Here is a 17,061-nt window from a genome sequence, read left to right on the forward strand (position 1 = left end):
GCTGGTAAGTGTTTACATTGGATTACCAGCGCTGGATCACCAGCGCTGGATCCTCTACACCCGAGACAAAACGGGAGTACGGCCAGCGCTGCAAACAGGGAGTTGCAGCGCTGGTGATGCCCTGCAGATGTGTACACCTTCAAAGTTGCAGCGCTGTAACTCCCTCACCAGCGCTGCAACTTTCTGATGTAGACAAGCCCTTAGTCTCTAAGGTGCCACAAGTACTCCTGTTGTTTTTGCAGATACAGACTAACAGGACTGCAACTCTGAAACCCATAAAAGAGAGAACGTCAAATAATGTTTATTGAGATAAAAACCATAGAACTATGTTTAAAACGTCTTGATTGTGTTAATGTGAAATCCCACTGTTACTAATTACGGCTTATTTCTGATGGATAAAGTTTTAAAATCAAATTTTACTTTTTATCATTTTTTTAATGCTAGTACTGGGTGAAAACAGACTCCTCGGTTTCACTTCTGTTTGATCTGGTTCCTCTCTTTTGCTTCTCAGGTGTCCCTAACACGGTTCTGTCCTGTGAGTGTGTCTGGCACTTTAGAGAATAAATGTGACAACCCGGAAGATTTGGGGTATCAAAGGGACCCTAAAATGTAGTGGCTAAACTAGAAGTCACTCTAAGCAGCTTTCCAGGAAGGATAATGTTAACCATGAATACTTTCTTGAAGAATTATTTGAAGGAAGCACTCATACAAGAAGCAACAATTCAGTATTGGAAGGATACACCTGGTAAAACTGGTTTAAAAGCCAAGCTTTGCTACCCTTCTCAGTTTCACAACTCATGATGCTAGGATCAGAGTAGAGTCTTTTCTGACTAAGCTTTCCCCTTAAGCCCATCCAGCTAAAAATTATGGAAGTCAAATCTTTTTAGTACTTTATCTCAAAGCCTTAATCCTACAGTTTTTCTTTAGAAATATTTACTGTAACTAAATTTTTAGTATACCAGTAACTAAAAGAAGCATTGTCTAGTTAGAGCAAGAGACCTGAGTCAGAAGTCTTGGGTTTTGTTCCTCTAGCACTGACTGACTATCTAGCCTTACACAACTCACTAAGAGTCTGATTTTCAGAAATGCTGAGTACCTACAATTCCCATCAAAGTCAATGGAAGCTGCAGATACTCAGCATCTTTGAAACTTTGTTTACTCAAGGTACAAAGTAGGAATAACAAGACTTCCCAAGCTCACAGGGGTGCTGTCAGGTTTAATTAATTAGAATTTACAAAGCACCTTGAGAACCTGTGATAAAATTCAAAAGGTTGTGACTATTGTAGAAAACAAATGTATACACAAACAAAATTAAAAGCATGCAAATATTACTAATATGCACTTATATACTCCCTTTCATCTGACATTTTTTCCAATTGCTATACAAACAATTAATTAAGCAACACAAACCCCCTGTGAGATGAGTGGTTAGTAATGGTTTTATCTGACTGATGGAGAAACACACAGAGAGAAGTTAAGTGATTTTTCCACAGTTGCACCATAGGTCAATGAGAAAGCGAGGGCTTCTTTCCTAGTATTCCTGCTTTAATCACTGCCAAACTCCCTTGTAATTAGAAATAAGCTACAACCCACAATTCCTATAAAAAGGAATTATTTTACCTTTCTTAAGAGGAAAAAAAAAGAAAAAATAGTTAAAGGACAGTGATCTTACTGACTACTATACTTGTCAAGGAAAGAAATGAATCACAAAGTGATTCAAACATACTGAGATGGTTATACTATCTAGCCATTGTTTCTCTGAAAATTGCTTATTGCTCATCTCAGTTGTGGGAGCCTGACATAAGAACTTTTCAATAAATATAAGTTTTCTTCTTTAGCCATCTCTGTAGGTTGGATTCTGATTGCAGTGGTTTCTTTCCTTGGAAGGTGTACTAGTCACCTTGTTTTTGACAAATATTAAAGTGCTTTGTCATCTATTTTTTCACAGTAGGCATGGAAGTACTGTTTATTATATTTTTATAGGCTTTGGAGGGCTCATAATTTATGGCCATCTTCTAATTGCAAATATAAGGAGGGGCAATTAAACCAGATTCTATCCAGTTTATTCTTCTCATCCTGCCTTTAATCCTTTTTGTTTCCTTCCTCAGTGGGCTAGGGGTTATCCTTCATACTAGCTAAGCTGAGAATGACAGCATAGTCTTTTTGTGACACAGACTGTGATGCTACCAAAAGGTAGCTACCGAGGCAGAGTAAGCAACCAGCTTGACCTGAAACTAGCTATGAGGTATCCTCTGGTTCCTTTGGTGAATGATTTGACCTTTCCTCTTCTCTTTTTTTGGTTTTGTTTGCCATTTGGGTTGTTGTTGATCCTACTGATTATCTGGCTTCACCTTTTACTCAAAGAAGGTAAGTTTTACGGTCAGATGGATAAATGCTTTTGTATAAAGGCTTTAAGTATTAGCTTTCCTTTTACAGCACTCTGCTAGCTATTTTTAGGCTAATGCAGCTTGTCTCCTAAAGAAACTAAAGGCTTTCTCAGTGCAGCAGGTTGTATGTGGAAAATCAAGCTCAATATAAGATGTTTTATCAGTCAAGAATGTCTAGCTAGAAGGACCTGTTATTAATGGTGGATTCTCTTTGTTAATCTTTGTTTCAAAAGCATGGTTTAACTTAACAAAGTTGTGGAAGAGTGTTTTGTGGATTTTAAATGAAGATCCCCTCCTTTTTTTGAGGTAAAACCTCAAATATTATGAAGTTATCTCATAACTATTGGGTATTTACTCTTCTCCTCAGTCACTTATGATATTATTTAGGAGTGCCAGCACTGATGCCTTTTCAAATAGTACAGGGACTGAAAGGAAGCTTTTGTAAGGGAGAAAAGTGTTTGTTTTCATTTATTGATGTGTTTCCCTTCTCTTTGGGATTTCCCCTCTTGGTATTTTTCCACCTTCGCATATATCAGTGGCTAACAACAGGCTTGCTGATGTCCCTGAAGGAATAAGGCATTGTTAGTTCTAACCTTGGAGTGTAATTGACTGGATTAGAGCACAGGAATCAATTCTAGGCTCAGAAAGAGCATTTCTCCCTTGAAGGCACTGCCTTCAAAGAGAATAAAGTCTAATGTAAAGCATGTCTTCAGCTCAAATTGATGCAATTTGCTTTTCTTTCAGTTGTGTAAGGCCCAGTCCTGTACTGTGTTCTGTGGGAATAGTGAGAATGGACTTTACTGTACTGTGTGGCAGCAGCAGAATGAGAAATACTGGTATCTAATGAGGATGATAGTCTCCAACCATCCTTTAGCCCCTTGTGTGTGTGCACAGACACCCACATGTTATATTTTTACTTTGAGTCCCCCTTTGCAGAAACTGAGATTCACCACTTTATTGTCCTGTAGATACAGATTTGCTGAGGGAGGAACCTGGGAATTTTTGGATCCCATTGCTAGACTGCTGTGGGACAAAGACTACAACTGGTATTGTCTTGGTCAAATCAGGGCAGATGACAACCATATTTCAGTGCCCACTGGTTAGTTACCATGTAAGTAAAGTCCTGTTACATGTGCCCTGAAGCTTACTGTTATGGATAATATAACTGAACTGTGGAAGTGATTGAAAGGTTCAGGGCTTAGGGGTGATGGTAGCACAAAGTTACCTGGGTGGAATGGAAATGCTGCTGAGGGCATGGCCTACCTGTGTGCATATATGTGTATTTATATAATGGTCTGGATATGGCTATACATACATGTTCAGTTCATTGCCATTTCAAATTATTCTGTGTGGAGGAGTGGGTATGCATAAGCTGCCCCAGGACAAGTGACAGTTTTCATTGGTACAATGCATCTAGTGGGTTGCACTGGTATAGCTACATTGATGAAGCTACACCACCAGTATAAATCTCAGGGCAGGTCTATGCTACAGCTGGGATTGATGCTCTGATATCGATCCACTGGCGGTCGATTTAGAGGGTCTAGGGAAGATCTGCCAATCAATAGCAGATCACTCTCCAGTAATCATATTAGTTTAACTAGCGTGGTGTGGAATGTTTCGTATTATTTTTCAGCAGTTAACTTTGGAGTCAGCACAACTGTGGGAGAGTGAGATGGATTCTACTCATACCTCAAGAGAATTGCTCATTAAACTCTAGGGTTACATTTGTTCAGTCTCATAGTAAAGTACAAGTGTGTAAGAGCCTAGATTGGCTTCCAAAACCTCAACTATGGGTGGTGATATGCTAGAGGTAAGAAACCCCACTTGACTCTCAGACCCCAAGTTGAGCTTGTAGGACTAGCACTTAGAGAGGGAAAACACATCTCTAACTTGTAACCTGAACACATTTGAAATTGTAGAGTAATTTTTCACAGCAGAGCCATACTTTAAATGCAGCTGCGGTACCCTAATACTTAACACTTCTGTTCTTTTTTTTTCCCACCCCAACCCCATACAGTTACTTTACATTTAACTAAAAAAAATTGTTTTCAGCCCAATTGCCCTGTGCCAAAGAAATAAAGAAGCCATCTTCTGATCAGTCTGATGACAATGCAGACCCTAAATCTGAGAATGAGTCCACAGGGAATAAAAGCTGGAGTGAGATGCCTGCTGTGGAGTTCCAAAAGGAGATGTGGATGAAGGCCCCTATGGGGCCCAGGCCGGCTTATCTGAGTTCAAAACCAAGAGTCCAAACAAAAGGCCTCTTTACTGCAATCTCAGATAGCCTTGTCCCCTGGGCCCATGACAGACTATGTCGCTTTGAGAAGAATGCCCTGTATAACACCACAACGGTGAGTGGACCGGCCATACCAGCTCTTTATGCAAGGGCTGTTTTTGTGTGTGTCTTCTGGCTGTCTCTTCCTCCCCACCACTTCAATCAAACTCAGATTCTGATTGTTTAATCAGCAGGGCAGAAAATAGCATTTATTTGTGTCTGTCCCATACCAAACTCTTCTCCATTTCCAATGGTTCTTGTTCTGGGTAGTAGTTAAAGGTGCTATGTAAGGACACACATGAGTGCCTTTATATATTAAAAAATATATCCTGAGCATTGCAGAGCTGCTGTAGTTCAAAAGACAGACACAACACGTAAACAGTAGCTTTCATTGTTTTAGTTTTCTCAGTGATTTGATTCAGCTAAAAGACTACATTTGTGTATACAAACTCCCTTTGATATAACATCAGCATGTAACTTTTGAATGTATTAATATAGTTTGTAAAGCTGTTCTAGACTCCAAATAATGAAATACATGTAAGTCTAAAAATGACAGATACAGACTCTTCCTTCAAAAATTATTTTGCCCTCTTCACTTACTTGACAAGACCTGAATTCAGGATTCTCCAATTTCCTTGCTAATATTGAAGTCCCAAGCATCTAACTCAGAGCACTTGATGCAGTGCTACCTGTTCTCTAAGTATTTATGATGTCATCCACTCCTATGGGGTCTTGGCATGTCAGCAAAGTAGGAAATATCTTTCAAATGCTATAAAAGCCTGTTATAAAGTACATGAATATAAATCTTCTGTTTATCTTGTTTTATGTGTGTTGATCCTGCAGTTGGATATCCACTGACCTCAGTGGGGCTCTTCAGGGGTCTGTGCACGTGGAGTAGCATGGGGACTGGGGATTTAGATCAGTTCTTTGTTATGTGATTTAGAGCAGTTCCTTGCTATGTGCCAGGTCTGCTGGGGGAATGTGGGGAGAGAACCAGATGCTCATTGTGGTCTTAGACTTTTTATATCCCATTGGAAATGCCATCAGTTTAAAGAATGTCTTCACCAGGAAAAATCTCTTTCCCCCTTTTTCCTGCTAGCTACTGTGCACCCTGCTTCTTTCTCTCATCTGGAACTTTGGCTGCCAGTTGCTCGAGATCTCTAATGTCCTGACAATTCAGCGGCTGCTATCATCTCTGGTTATCTGGACAGCTCAGCTTTTCACCCTGCTGAGAGAAAAGGTGGTGAAAATCTTGGATTCCCTGAGACTAGAAATCAGAGGGCTGTCCGCTTCATTCACTGGGAGGAGATACGAGAAAACTGAAGCAAAGTGATGCAGCAATATGCATGGTGGTTCCAAACTGGAGAACTACATTGGCGTGCAAATAAAACAAGTGGGGATGTTGCCACTAGCAGTAACCTATTCAATGTCCTTGAGAGCTGTTAGTGTGGAGCAGACACATAGGAATTCTCTAATCTTGACTATGTGTTCCTTTGTTTTTTTCTTTTCTTTTAATCTACACACAGCATCCACACACATATCACAACTGGCTTCCATGTGGATAATATCAAAAAACCAAGTACTGTCAGTTGAGCTGATGCCTTTTGCCAGCACCAAGCTCTCATTTCAAACATGTAAGGCAAGGAACGTTCATTGATTGTTCAAGCACAATTACGCTCCAGTGACAGAAAATAATGGTTCATATTTCAATCAGCCCATTGTTTTTCTGGTTTCCAATTTGTAAGATCCCAAATGTTAGAGATTAGCAGATTTTTCAGTTCCCAGCTCCTGAGAAATGGAACAAATCTACCTTAGATTGCTAATGGGTTCATTGCTGCACAATATACAGAGACAGTGGACACAAGACTTCTCCATTCCTGCCCAGTGTTCCTGGTGCATTCTTTTTAAGCACTTAGCATCTTGTGTATATGATGTCAGGTTGTGCCCCAAAGAGGTACATTTGTACTCAGAAATTTAGGTGCAGGGACTGGAGGGCTGATGAAAATGGGGAGAGACACTAATTTGTGCCCTTAGGGAATACCTGATAGACACATTATAAGCAGAAGGGACATGACTTTGCACTGAGGTCAATAAGTTCTTGACAAATCTTTGAAAGGGCAGCAGATTACAACCACACACAAGCTGTATCATTGTTCAGCAATCAAAGCATTCACAGAGTTTGAAAGAACCTTTGTTTTTCCTAGAGAAGTTCTGTAAATAAGTTGCCTTGCATAGAAGTACATGAAAAGACTGCAGAATTATTGTATTAACCTATGCTGTTGATGCAGCATGTCTTGAGTGTATGTTGTCGTCTCCTAAGACACTCATAAAAAACAGCTATTACATTTCCTGGGACTTCTCTGGTTGCTAAATTCTAAATAAAGCATGTGGAAAACTACACAAGATTGAATAAATAGTTTATTTAAGAAGAGTTTACTTGTCATTCCTCAGATGGCTGCGGCTAGTTAAAGTATCCATGCCTGGAAGGTGAATATAGGGCTGGGATGGTTCTCCTTTTAGAACACTCCAATGAAGATGAGTAAAAGATTTTGCCTCACAGTTTGACCATGCTAAATCAGTGCAGTCACAGTGGGAAAGTGACTGGAAGAAGGTCTGTTCTCTCTCCCCAGTTCACAGTGGTGTGTATGTACCAATCACTGGCTTGGCAGGTGTTTGACACCACAGTCTCAGGAAGATGGGCCAGCTTAAATATTTAAGATAGGTGCCAGTGGAGTGGAACGGTAGTTAGAACCTGCTACTATTTTTAATGTGAGCTGTAGCTTCTAGGTACAACAGGGGGTTGTCTGAGCTTTCCTGATCTTTAAATGACTGACATTTCTCACTCCTTGAAGTAGTAAGTGAAACTTACAAAACAGATTAGGCAATCAAAGGTACCCATACAGATTTGAGCTCTAATGGTTCACAGAAGACTAAAGCAACATTTATGTCCATTTCATTGGGATTTCACCCTTATTCTTCAGAAGAGCTCAGAACCAGTAATTACTCTTCTGTCTGTTCCAGTGGAACATGAAACAGTAAGAAGGAGAAGGAATGGAAGGAAATATTCCCCTTGTTTCTGTCAACTTAATTTTTTTGTATTCTTCTATTCTAACTAGTTCATGTTCCACTGAAGCAGCAGAAAAGTAAATATTGGTAGTGAGCTCTTCTCTATTGCCAGTATATACCCGAGTCCTGCATGCCCCTAGTTATTTGAGCAGTAGCTTCATCTGACCACAGAACCACTCCCTCTCACAGCGGGCTAGCTGTGAAACAATCAGATGAATAGGAGTCCCCAAGACCACGGTACGATTTGCATTGAGCTGGTTTTGAACCTTACTGCAGATGCTTTCCAGTAGTAGAAGAAACATAGATTTAGAGTAGTGGGTTTGCATAGGTCTTTATTATAAAGATGATCCTAGTGCCCTCAGTTTCCTTTATTGCATTTTTCAAAATTAATGTGTATACACCTCACTGCTGCAACTTTCAAGTGAGCTGAGCCCCTTTCATGCAGTATTTCACCATTAGACATCTAAGTCCTTTCCCTTATCCCAAGCACTATTGAGCTGCTCCTCCCACAAAACATTAAATTTGCAACAGGAACAAAAAAGAAAATAGAAAATACACAAGAGGCAGAGCACTTATCCTATACATTAATTATCTCATCTCAGATTGGCATAGGAATGAAGGATAGTTGGTAAGACTGTTTCTCCTAAATTCTCATGCACCAGTGCAAGTCACTGAAGAAAACAAATGATGTCTTTGCACACTGAAGGCCTTCATCCGGCAAACACTGAAACGGGCTTAAGCGGCTGCCGGCTCACCTTGAATATTTCTGCAGTAGCAATCACATATTCAAGTCCCGAGAAACTGCTGGGTGCGAGGCGGCCCGGGCCAGCCCCCAGAAGCAGCAATCAGCAACATCCCCAGGTGCCAGAGCCTAAAAAAGGTTCGTAGTTAGCGAGCTCGCTGTGTTTGAAGATAGCGAAGGGAATTCGTCGCTTTACACGAAGAAGTAGTTTCTTCTGCAATAAGGCTAGTTTTGCAGGACCTGATCTCCTTCCAGTTTCACTGAATTGCACTTTTTTTTTTAAACCCAAAGCAAGGCAATAGCTACCCAGCCCCTGTTCCAAGCTACTCTCTCTGACCAAGCGTATTTCCCTAACAGCCAGGAAGAGAAATGGGAAACGCCGTGTTTCAAGTGGGGGATAGAGAGCAGCTTTTCCTTGACCCTGCCCAGGCTTCTCCGTCTCGCTACTCTTCCCTCTCTTGCATGGATCGTGCCTTGAACTCTCTCTGCCTGACTCCACCCCTTCTCCCTGCAGCCCGGCTCCTTTCAAACCCGCCCAAGCCCCTCCTCTCCTGCCCAGCGCCTGCAATTAGAAGCCGTGGGGGAGCCCAGCCGGACCCGCGGATTCTGACGTCGCTGGTTCTTGCCGAGCCGGGGGTTCGCTCCCTTCCTACGCAGGGTTGCAGGCCAGGTTCCCTACAGAGGCAGAGCAGGTAGGAGGGAGGACCCCTGGAGAAGCGATTCCTTTGTGTCCCTAGCAGCCGCTGGTTCCTAAGGCTCCCGGGGAGGGGAGCGCAGCTGCAGGGTCCCTTGGCGGGGCTCGGACGGGTCGCTGCGCCCCTCGCCTGGGCATTGCAAGCGAGGTAGGGAGGCTGTGGGCGCCGGGGATTGCTCTCGCTGTCCAGGGGACCTAGCAGTGAGAGGTTTGCTTTATCCCCGTGGCTATGACCGAGGGTGGGTGTGGGACCCTCTGGGTGACAGCCCCCATTAGTGATTGGGGGTTTTGCAACACCCGAAAATCCCCAGTGCGAGCCTGCCCCTTCTTAGGGTGACCAGATAGCAAATGTGAAAAATCGGGACGGGGTGGGAAGTAATAGGTGTCTATGTAAGAAAAAAAATACCAGGATTGTCCCTATAAAATCAGGGCATCTGGTCACCTTACCCCCGCCCTATGGTCCAGGCTTGTTCTGTGAAGGGCTGTAGCGCTGGCTGGGGACATGGCAATGGTGCGAACAGGTGTGTGTGGAAGACATCTAGGAGTGGGAATGCTTAGTTCAGCCCTTTCGGGCGAGTGAAAAGTTGTGGGAACAGTGGGATAGGGGACACCTCCCATTTTTACTCTCTCCCCTACGCACCAGGCTTGCATATTTATAGGATCTGTCTAATCGTCCGTGTTGATGGTGTTGCATAAGTGGTTGTGCGGTGCAGCTGGACCGTTACACTGCTGCGTGCCCTGGAGATTCAGCTTCTCTTGTCATGTTGGCCAGCGAGCCCTGTTCCTGTTTGCTCTGAAGCCCCCTGGTGTTCCCGGAATGTTCGCTTCCCTCGGCCAGCAGGAAGAGCGTTTCCTGGCCTGGGCATACAGCGTGTGTGCACCCACACGTGTGTTAGCAAGGATCCTGCAGTTGGATTCTTGCCCAGAAGCTCCTGGCTCACCCACGTGGAGATCCCTTGACTCGGGATCATTTGCCTGGATCTAATTGCCGTATCTGAGCCTAAGTTAGTAAGTCTTGCTTTGGGTCATGGTAATTTCTAGCAGTTGCCAGTGCCACCACAGTGATTTATTTTTAGTGATCTTGGCAAAGCACGTTTATAATGAATGGATGGATAAACTATTGCTGGTTAAAGGGCTCCTGAAATATTATCTCATAGTTGGGTATTTAATATCTGCTGCATTGGATTGCTATATTCTGTTTTTTAAGGTTGGTGGGCAAATAAGTGTGTGTGTGTGTGTTTGTTTGTTTCCTGGTCACTGAATCAAAGATGTGCAGAAATACCTGAATATAATGATGTGCCACCACCTGGCTCTACTAGAAAGACAGAGGATATTTAGGCTCAGGCTTGGATTTGAAGCTTATTTTCGTAAGATTTCTGGCTGCATTCAAACAAGGTCCAGAGAATTGGTCCTTCTGGCTTTGGATTCAGCCAAGAACCAAAACTGTTGGCATGAAGATTCAAATCTGAACCCTTTTCTCTGTGAAACATCAAGAGTCTTGATATTTTGGCTTTGGCCCAGCTGCATTTCCTACTGGAAGTGAAGTATTGTGACTCCATCTTATCAGTTATTTCCTCTCTCTTTCCAAATATTGCATTTAGTTCTTAAATTTTTTCCTTCCATCCTAATAACTCCAGTGCCTGCCTCTGCTACTGCCTATAGCTTTGCCAGACAGTTACACGCTGTTGATGCAAGTGTCAAGATTCTTTCTAGTTTCACTGCTTCCCACAGGTACCTGAACAGTAGTATGTTATAATTTTACTCTGTTGCTGCATGCAAGGGCTACTTTATAAGCAGAGACACTGCAGCTGTCTGTGCAGACTCAGGAACTGATGCAGAACCTCTTCGGATCTGGAAGGTTATTTCTGCATTCCTGGGGAATAGAAACTTTTTTTTTTTTTTAAATAAAAGCTGCAGACATTTTTGGCTTGAGCTCCATTACTCAACAGGGTATTCTATTCATCTCTGGCAAGTCAGTGGATTGTTTTTAAGCCCTTTGTATTGTAATACCTAGGATGTTCTCCAAACTGAAAAGTTTGAATCTCTGTTCAGGTCTGCCGTTTGGGGATCAGTTTGGAGTAAAGGTTAGTATATGGTGGTATATGAGATGAAGGCTGCTCTTGAGCCTAAAGCATAGGACTAGGAATTGTGAGACATGAATTGTGTTCCTATATCTACCACAGGTGCTATGTGTGACCTTGGACAAGTCACTTAAGTTCTCTGTACCTTGGTTTTCTTATCTGCAAAACCAACACTTCACAGGCATGTTATGAGGCTTAGTTCATGTTTGTGAAGTGTTTTGAGATTCTCTTCTAGAAGGTACTATTGGTTTTGGGATGAACAGATCTTTAAAGGTGTCCTTGGAGCTCGGGTAACTGGAAAAATTGGAAAATGGTCTCCTGGATCACTCTACTTCTATCAAGGAAGAAATTAAAATGGCATAATACACAGTGCATGTGTGGGGAGAAGGAGTGTGAATAGATTGTATAAGTAATTTCTGTTTGTTCTTATAAAAGCTAAGATGGTATTTTATATAGGAAAATTGTGATCTGAAAATGTTATTGACTTACCACCAAATGCTATAGATAGATAGAGCAGAGCATTCATGAAAGCTGAGAAATCTAGCTGTAGTAGTATCACCTTATAACCCATTGAATTAAGATGGGGGCTGATTAATTATGATTTTCAAAAGTAATTTAGATCCCTTAATTTTTGGCTACTTTACTTAACACTTTTTTAAGGAACTTGGTTCTTAAACTTCTGAGCAGATGCTTTGTGAAAACAAGATCCTTTTAAGGTGTCTCAAGTCTGACACCAAAATCACTGATCAATTAGAAAATCTTAGGCATTGCCTTTATTTGCATAAGGATTCTCAGCCTTTGAAAACAAGAGCATGCAATTATTTTTTGTGGTTTGCTTTTAAAAATACCTCAACCCCCCTCACACTCTTGTACCCAGTTGGCCTTTAAAGAGGCATAACTTGTTGCTAGATGCATATTCTATTGTATCAGTGGATAACTTAATTCTTTTTCTAACTGACTTTTTCACATGGTATAGTCCTCAAGGACACTCCAGGGTGCTTAAAAAAAAAAGTTATAATGAAACAACTAGGGCTGTCAAGTGATTAATAGTGAAATTAATTGCGATTAATTTTTTAAAACAATATTAGAATACCATTTATTTAAATGTTTTCTACATTTTAAAATATATTGATATCAATTACAACATCAAATACAAAGTGTACAGTGCTCACTTTATATTTTTGATTACAAATATTTGCACTGTAAAAAACAATAGTGTTTTTCAATTCACCTCATACAAGTACTGTAGTGCTTTTATCATAAAAGTTGAATTTTATTTACAAATGTAGAATTATGTAAAAAACAAAACTGCATTCAAAACAAAACAATGTAAAACTTTAGAGCCTACAAGTCCACTCAGTCCTATTTCTTGTTCAGCCAATTGCTCAGACAAACTTGTTTGTCTACATTTGTAGGAGATAATGCTGATAGCTTCTAGTTTACAGTGTGACCTGAAAGTGAGAACAGGCATTCGCATGGCACTGTTGCAGCCAGTGTTGCAAGATAGTTACATGCCAAATGTGCTAAAGAGTCATATTCCCTTCATGCTTCATCCACTATTCCAGAGGACATGCATCCATGCTGATGACAGGTCCTGTTAGATAACAATCCAAAGCAGTGCAGACCGAAGCATGTTCATTTTCATAATCTGAGTAAGATGCCACCAGCAGAAGCTTTATTTCTTTATTTTTTTTGTGTGGTTTGGGTTCTGTAGTTTCTGCATTGAACTATTGCTCTTTTAAGACTTCTGAAAGCATGCTACATACCTCCTCCCTCTCAGATTTTGGTAGGCACTTCAGATCCTTAAACCCTGGGTTGAGTGCTGTAGCTGTCTTTAGAAATCTCACATTGGTACCATCTTTATGTTTTGTCAAATGTGCAGCGAAAATGCTCTTAAAAAGAATAACGTGCTGAATGGTCATCCAAGACTGCTATAACATGAATGGCAGAATGCAAGTAAAACAGAGCCGGAGACATACAGTTCTCCCCCAAGGAGTTCAGTCACAAATTTAATGAACACATTATTTTTTTAAAGAGCATCATCAGCATGGAAGCATGTCCTCTGGAATAGTGGCCAAAGAATGAAGGGGCATACGAATGTTGAGCATATCTGGCACATAAATATCTTGCAATGCTGGCTACAAAAGTTCAGTGCAAATACTTGTTCTCTCTTTCTGATGACATTGTAAATAAGAAGTGGGCAGCATTATCTCCCATAAATGTAAACAAATTTGTTTGTCTTAGCGACTGACTGAATGAGAAGGACTAAGTGGACTTGTAGGCTCTAACATTCTGCATTGTTTTATTTTGAGTGCAGTTATTTTTTTACATAATTCTACATTTGTAAATTCAACTTTCATGATAAAGAGATTGCACTATAGTGCTTGTATGAAGTGAACTGAAAAACATTCTTTTTAATGTTTTCACTGTAAAAATGATTGTAATACAAATATATAAAGTGAACACTGAACACTTGGTATTCTGTGTTGTAATCAATATCAATATATTTGAAAATATAGAAAAAGTCCAAAATATTTAATAAATTTCAATTGGTATTCTATTGTTTAACAGTATGCTGTGATTAATTGTGATTGATTTTTTTTAAATCACAATTTTTTTTTTTAGTTAATCGCATGAGTTAACTGCGATTAATTGACAGCCCTAGAAACAACATAATCTCCATTTGAGTTGTGTGGTAATTGTCACTATGCTATGCATGTGTCTGTTTATAGAGTATAACTTATATATATAATTAGTTTATTATGCAGAGAAAACCCAAACTTTGCATCCTTGAAGGGCAACTTTGTTTCAATTTATGGTATTTTAGGATCGGAATGAATTCATTAAGTCTTTACCTGCTGAGACTAGTGATGTAAACGGTTAACCAAAGTTAACTGTTAACCCCAGCAGCCCTGCGTTGGGCTGGCAGGAGCGGCCCCAGCCCCCACTGGGCTGGAGTGGGCCGCTGGCAGGACCCCACCCCCAGCTGCGCCAGCTGGACCCCAGCCAGATTGCCTACAGCCTCCACCATGCCAAGACCTTCCATCTACCTCAGTTAATGATTAACTGGTTAAACAAAATCGTTTAACTGGTTAACTTTTTAAACGGATATTTACATCCCTAGCTGAGACTGCAATTTGTTGAGACACTTAGTGCCCTCAACTGAAAGTGAAGGAGAGTGCGTCATCATCAAACATGCATAATCTACTGAGGATCCTTGCACCATCAGGAGTGACCATTGTTGAAGGAAGGTATAGCTCAGCATTTTACATGCTCATGTTCAGTCTTGCTTCATTTGGTGTTTGTGGTAGTTTTGCCACTGAGTCCAGTGGAAACAACATGTTTCTCTGCTTAGCAATATTTTGAAATGCAAGATGGGTTTTCATCTCTTGCTCCGAAGTTAATTTTTAGGTCCACAAGTCTTCACTGGCATGACAAATGCAGGTTATAAGTTGCTAAAAGTGTGTGGTTGAGAAAAAATATAAACAAACAAAAAACCAATTCCCATCAGCTATCTGGTATCTGCTGGAGATAAGTATATCCTACTCAGGCTATGGCTACACACTGTGTGATTGAGGATCTATCTCTTGTGTAACTTTACATTGGTGTCTGTTCCTGAACGTAGTGGCAGGATATGATGTAGCACAGTTATTTGCATCCTTATCCTAAAGGAGTTGTGGAATAACTTCAGCTGCAAATGCTTGTGGTAACATCTGTGCTTAATGAAAAGCAGCCATCATTATTAGGCTCTTTGGACCAGCCCATTTTCAACTGTAAATTACACCCAAGACTTTTTGGTAGTATTCACTTTGCCACCAGGAGGTGCAGTGACAGCAGCACAGTTTACACTTCAGTCAGGAAGATTTTTGGCAGTGACGCTTTGATTGTAAATCTTATTTTCCAGGTTTTTGATGGCTTGGATTAACTGGCTGGAGAAAATTGCAACAGGTTGAAACAGCAGACATGGATTCATGCTGGGAGCAGTCCTTATTTTGGCTAACCTAAAATCATAAATAATTGTTTGGTCTTTGTTAGATGTTTACTGTGAGATGTACTGTTGCTTTTCTGTTTTGGCCAGATATAACTCAGAACAAAAGAATGCAAATACAAAACCACAGATTCACACTTCTTTTTTTTTCTTTTTTAATTTTGAGATTGGAAAGGCCTAGTGCTTGACCATAAATTCAGTGTATTATGGTTCCAAATGAAACATAGGTCTCTTATTTAACAAAGCACATATTTAATAGGGGTGAGATTATCCATGTGCTCATAGTTCAAACGTGTGCCTATGTGGTTGATTGAGTTGAAGTCCTAAAAATGTTTTAGTAATGATACCCTGTATGAGCCATGTTACTAAAAACACCTTAATAAATCAATATGACATCACTTTTTAACTATCTTACTCACTGTTGGGTTTTTTTTGGTTTTCTATGTTACTTGAATTCATAGCTATTTAGAAAAATTCTATCTTCAAAAAAAGAAAGCTGAGATTTTAACTGGTCTATCTTTTTTTTAAAGTGACGTCTGCCTAGGATACTTTTTTCCACATCATAGTATATAAAACATCTTTCTTCTTAACTCTTTTTTTCTAAGGATTTTGTATCCAAATTAATAACTGCTCGAGTTATTCTAATCTGTCAGGAGCATAAACATGGTTTAATTTTCTGTAATAGCCTTTGTTACGTTAATTTAGTTCTCCCTTTTTACCACGAGCATAGCTTACAAAAGAGAAGAAGCTTTGTTAACTTAAATGTTTATTTTTCTACTTAACAGAGCCATTACAAAGCATGGTAAGACTGCTAGCTAATTAAATCTGAGCAATATGAAGTATGGAAATGATCAATTAAGCTAATGATTAGTCTGTGTATAGTAATATACTTCCTTTTACAGTTCATAGATGATTTTAGGAATAATCTATGCATTGGCTTTGGTATTGAATTGTACATGACTAAAGGCAGGTCATAACTGCATACTTGACAAACTGTAGCTGCAAAGTTCTTGGGGAAGAGCTGGTCCATGTTGCCTGGAATAGTATTAACTATTGGCAGATCTAATAAGTTCTCATAGTTGTTATTGACTAGTATAAAGATTCTTTCTTTCTTTCTTTCTTTCTTTCTTTCTTTCTTTCTTTCTTTCTTTTACGTTGGCTTTCAGACTGGCAGGGTTATGGTGGATGCTTGTGAAGACAAAGGAAATTGAAAGCTAGCATAGTTTACAGAAGAGTCCAATCCCCAGGGTAGGTTACTCCACGAGTGTGGAATGTTTTCAATTTTTTCTTCTTCTGAAATTTTGCTTTATCAGCATAGGAGTTCTTTTCTCTCCAAGATAATTGTTTCCATCTGAATAGCATTTCTGTCAGCTATTCAGCACTGGAAGCTTAGAAATCAAGCAGTGAGGCAGTTAAACTTGGGTCTGCTTCATGGCAGTGGAGAACACTGTCTCCAAAGTAATATTGGAAGACGTACATGTAACACATCTGTGAAGCGTGTTATGCATCCCTTTGTGGCTGGCTCACAGAGAAATAGTTGCCCTGCTGCTCCTTTTAGTTAATGGATTTAGTGCTTCACCTCGAGTTGGAAAGACCCATGTTTTGATGTTGGGGGATCATTATACGCACATCAAAAACATTCATGCAACAAGTTGACTGTCAACTGCAGTACTCGGTGATGTCTTTCCTCTTCTTGACAAAATTCATGTCAAATTCCCCCAGTCAAGGGAATTTTAGTTGCAGTGAAAACAACCCTTCTCCTCCAATATGTTACAGGAATTTTTCTAGCCTTGCCTCATGGTGTGCTGTGAAACAATTCCTGTAATGT

General features: G+C 40.3%; 2 protein-coding genes across 4 annotated transcripts in view; both read left to right on the forward strand.

The window, feature by feature from the left end:
- Window positions 1–214: 214 nt before the first annotated feature.
- On the forward strand, window positions 215–7,019 carry ADIG (adipogenin). Of its 3 annotated transcripts, none has more exons than XM_030533173.1 (4): window positions 215–745; window positions 2,365–2,367; window positions 4,440–4,738; window positions 5,762–7,019. In XM_030533173.1, exons 1-4 carry the CDS (start codon window positions 658–660, stop codon window positions 5,993–5,995), a joined length of 624 nt encoding a protein of 207 aa, XP_030389033.1. In that variant the 5' UTR covers window positions 215–657; the 3' UTR covers window positions 5,996–7,019. The 3 variants fall into 3 exon arrangements, with proteins under 3 accessions (XP_030389033.1, XP_030389034.1, XP_030389032.1); XM_030533174.1 differs by lacking the exon at window positions 5,762–7,019 and adding an exon at window positions 3,356–3,498 and having other exon boundaries at window positions 4,440–4,524; XM_030533172.1 differs by lacking the exon at window positions 215–745 and having other exon boundaries at window positions 2,042–2,367.
- A 3,106-nt stretch (window positions 7,020–10,125) lies between these two features.
- The window catches only part of ARHGAP40 (Rho GTPase activating protein 40), a 73,613-nt gene continuing 66,677 nt past the window's right edge, over window positions 10,126–17,061 (forward strand). Inside the window, exon 1 of the mRNA XM_030533707.1 lies at window positions 10,126–10,172. The gene's annotated coding sequence lies outside the window, so the exon portion shown is untranslated. The remainder of the gene's footprint in view (window positions 10,173–17,061) is intronic.

This window comes from Gopherus evgoodei, chromosome 14 (assembly GCF_007399415.2).
Source record: "Gopherus evgoodei ecotype Sinaloan lineage chromosome 14, rGopEvg1_v1.p, whole genome shotgun sequence".
In the NCBI taxonomy this organism is placed as follows: Eukaryota; Metazoa; Chordata; order Testudines; family Testudinidae; genus Gopherus; species Gopherus evgoodei.